This window comes from Limulus polyphemus, unplaced genomic scaffold (assembly GCF_000517525.1).
Source record: "Limulus polyphemus unplaced genomic scaffold, Limulus_polyphemus-2.1.2 Scaffold5914, whole genome shotgun sequence".
Taxonomy (NCBI): Eukaryota; Metazoa; Arthropoda; class Merostomata; order Xiphosura; family Limulidae; genus Limulus; species Limulus polyphemus.
The window spans coordinates 53,615-57,956 of NW_013671524.1; the positions used below are offsets into that span (position 1 = coordinate 53,615).

The 4,342-nt window shown below is 34.6% G+C and overlaps 1 protein-coding gene across 1 annotated transcript in view; it reads right to left on the reverse strand.

Moving 5' to 3' along the window:
* Positions 1-2,129, reverse strand: part of LOC106473133 (integral membrane protein 2C-like) — a 27,752-nt gene extending 25,623 nt beyond the window's left edge. Inside the window, exon 1 of the mRNA XM_013933813.1 lies at positions 1,954-2,129. Within this exon, the coding sequence (XP_013789267.1) occupies positions 1,954-2,028 (75 nt within the window). The 5' untranslated portion in view covers positions 2,029-2,129. The remainder of the gene's footprint in view (positions 1-1,953) is intronic.
* Positions 2,130-4,342: the final 2,213 nt, after the last annotated feature.

Here is a 4,342-nt window from a genome sequence, read left to right on the forward strand (position 1 = left end):
TAATTAATTAATACTATTTTAGTTGTCTCTTTTATTTTATTTTATTATATATATATATATATATATATATATATATATAGTATATATAGGATATATATATAGCTGCTACTCTTTTATGATGTCACAACAATTGTATAATCATTTAATTCTGAAACAGCTATAAAGAAAGTTTAAATATGAATGGATTGAACAAGAATTAGACTACATCACAGTAGAGTAAATCTAGTGGTTTGAGCCACAGTTTATGGTTTTATGGAAAAGTTTGGAATCTAAGTAAAAGTGTTTGTGTTTCAACTATATCTTTTAAAGCAACAAATTTTCTTAGATAAGAAGCCATCAGGTAACAGTTAGGTTTTGTGAGTATGGTATGTGACAGCAACATATTGTGGTAACTCAAATCCTTATTCAATTCACTGAATATTATTTTTATGTTTATGTACATAAAAAAATGGCTTACTGGCCCTTTAATGGTTTATAATGATTTAATTAAAATGTTATTAAATTTATCACTGACAGTAAAACATGTTTTCATTATAAATGGAGGATTACTGAAAATTTAAAACTGTAAATCAGAAGTACAGAGAACTCCTTCAGAGGTTCATACAAAGAAATTAAACATGTGGTCCTTTCAAGAGTGCTCCCTTAGGCTAGATTTGGGAGTAAATTACTTTAAAGGTTAAGGATATCTAGGTTTGTGAGAAGATTGAAACAAAGATACTTATAACAAAACAAGTTAAGTAATAGTTTTAAAAATATTCTAAAAATAAGCAAAGTAGATTCATGATGTTCTAATTCTCATGTTTGGAGTATTAAGAACAAAATGGATGAATTCAGGGATCTAGTTGAAATGAAAGACTGTGATATAATATACAAATTATTGAAACTCATATACAGTAAACATTGATAATGGAAGCTACTTTCCTAACCTATCCCTGGAGTCATCCTAATAGTCCTTCTTTAAACCCTTCACAATTCAATATTCTTTACTTAAAAATTATAACAAAACTGCAAACAGTATTCCAAGCAAAGCCTGGCTACATATCTATATAACTCACAAGATAATTAATTACCTGTTCAGTGTAAAGTTAAATTACAATTCAGTTAACTAGCCTTTTCCCAACATATAATGTAACACAAAAACAAGAAGGGTCCTGTTGGTTCATCAAGGCTGCCCCATTCACACCCTCAAATTCAGTCAAGATCACTATTTATGAAGCCTTCTCTTAAAGTTAAACTCCCTTAAATTTACTGCATCCAAAAGCAACCTATTCACAAGGCCAACCACCTTGTTATTACCATCAAAATAAAACAGTCTAAGCTGAAGATCACTCCTAATCTGCCAAAATTAATGTCCCTTTGTCCTACCATTCCTACCTATACTATTAAAAATTTAAATTTGAAAAAAATTATTTTCAATGTAACAACAACAAAAACAGTACAAATACGGACACAGAGTTTCTAAAAAATGTTCAGTCACATCAATGTGTCTGGTTTTAATCTCATTTCTTGTATGTGTGAACTCAGGATTAAATTTGTAAGTTGTACAACTAAGCTGTCTTTAGTCTAGATTAGAACTTGTGCAAGTTGTGGCCTAACTTTTCCCAACACTTGACATTGAAAGATTAAGCATTAAGCTTTTTGTTGCTTACCTTTATTGCATTAATTTGCCTTGATGATGATCCCCTTATACTTCAACGTTCTTGTTAATATCACTTTACAGACAATACATTTAGTCATTTACTCATTTGTATTTCCAAAAAATCAGACGGCAACAAGACGCTTCCATCAAAATTAGGCCTAAGAAAACCTAACCTAATCTAAGGTCTGCAGTACAACTACAACAGTACAAGTTTCAACTAAAGAATTCACTGTGGACGTACTATGTAATACATAAAATCTACTTCATAACTTATATTTCTAATTCTATGCTAACTACTATGAATAAATACTTACCACTTCTTTCGTCACTAAAGGTTCCTTTTGCTGAGAAAGCTTCTTCTCAGTGACTCCTTGAGTGACTATAGTCATATTTTTATAATAAAATGTCAATTTTCACTTCCTCAGTAGTGTTTAATATTATAACCTCTTGCCTACGCTGTTAACAACTAACAGTAACAGAACAGCCTTGATTACTGCATTACGTAAGCTTACGACGCATGCTCAAATCAGATTGTACATGAACAACTACGGTTTGATGATGTCCACCATTAAAATGGCAGTACCAAACGTCGTATGCAAATTCTGCAAGAAAGTATCTATGTATATCTATCTAAATACATATATATATACGTATATGCACCTTTCAAGACGATTTCTAATCCTCTGTCTAAAAATATCTTTTAAAATATGACTTCGACATATAATAAAGATTTGTTTGTTTTGTTATTAAGCGCAAAGTTGTTGTTGTTTGTTATTAAGCACAAAGCTCCACAAAGGGCTATCTGTGCTCTGCCCACGATGGGTATCAAAACCCGGTTTCTACTGTTATATGTCAGCAGACATACCACTATGCCACTGGGGGGGGGGCAAAATCGCAAACATACAACTCGATTAGTACAGTTACAAATTCATGCACTTATCCCTGAGCAACCGGGTGCACTTATGAAATTAAAGGATATATCGTAATAACATTATAGTGAAATCACGTTTATAATATTGTTATTGGCTATGCTTTATAAATTTATACATTTGTTTGCTTTTGGCGAGAGAGAGCTTCTTTTAACATATATATACATGTCATGACGCGTGTCCTAATAAAATAAATAAAATATTATAATGTTACGTCTCCGTTCGTTCGTTAATTTATTTTCCGTAAATTCATTCCGACGAAACTTTAGCGACACAAGTCTTTTCTTCAACAAAACTGGTTTATTCTTTCCGAATACAACTTTACGATACACTGAATTTCAACAGTCGCTCTATAACAAACGCTATAACTCTCAAAGAACGTCTCACGCGCTCGTGCTCGACAATGCTCAGTTCAATTACACATTCTCTGACTGCAGTTCAATTACTCATTACCTCCCCGTCGCTTCGTGACCGGTCTTATATATACAAGACTACACTATATCTAGAAAGATCACGAGATTTAAGGAAAACACGTGAAAGTTCGAGAATGACGTGGCGTGATACTAGTCACGTGACCTCGATGTCGCAACACTGCCCCTCCTTAGTATTGTTCGTCCCGAATAATAACCACTTACATTAAACAAATAACAATTAACAATAACTTAATTAAATATACAGAATTAAAAACACAAAATTACAATTCAACAAAGTCTCTTAATTTTACGGGACGTATCTTCTTCCGTACTAGTCTCCGTCTCATTGGCTTCTGCTTCATATGGGGTTCATCTGCTTCATCAGGAAATGTTCTATCGTCGATAACAGTCACATCAGTGGTAGTAACTTCATCAAGAGCTTCACTGTTTCCCTTCTCAAAACTGAGTAGAGTTTCTTCTCCGACGTTGGCTTTTTCAGGTGACATCTCTTCAGCAGCGTCATTTGTTCCTTTGTTCAATTTGTCCCAACTGAAATGTCCTGGATCGTGATAATGCCAAAGCCTGTTGGCATGCACCACTTTTGGCTTACCTCACCGACCACATTTTACCTGGAAAGTCAAGTCTGAGAGATGATCCACTATGTCATATGGGCATTCCCATGGAGAAGACAACTTTGGAGACTTCTCTTTGGTCTTCCTGGGATTATACAACCATACCTTGTCTCCTGGTACAAAGCTGACTTCAGTAGATCTCTTATCATAAGACAGCTTCATCGAATCAGCAGACGTTTTCAAGTTTGAATGCACTTGATGGTGAATATCATCCATCCTTTCTGATAACACTTCCACAAACTCTGACATATTCACAGGCAACTCTTCATAAGGTAGGCATCCTTTATGCCTGGGTCCCCTTTTTGCACTACATGTACTGCATGTCCTGCACCATTCTTCCACATCTCGCCTCATACCTATCCAGTAAAATCTCTGTTGTAGGTGACTCAATGTCTTCTTAATTCCGAGATGTCCTCCTGTTAAATTATCATGGGATTGACGCAGCACAACTTCCCTTAACTTCCTCGGTATAACTGTTTGCCAAGTCGTCACTTTCCCATCTGTAGTTTCCCATCTCCGTACAAGAATACCATCTTCAAGCTTTAAGTGGTCCCATTGCACCCAATAGGTGTCAGAGAGTGGGATAAAAAAAATGGAACCAGAGGCGGAAAATCAAACTACAGCTTAGCAGACTTGATGGCAGCAATACAAGAGCAGCAAAAAAAAAACAAGAACGAGAAAAGAAACGAGAAGAGAAATTACAGCAGTGGTTGGAGGAAAAAGAAAAGA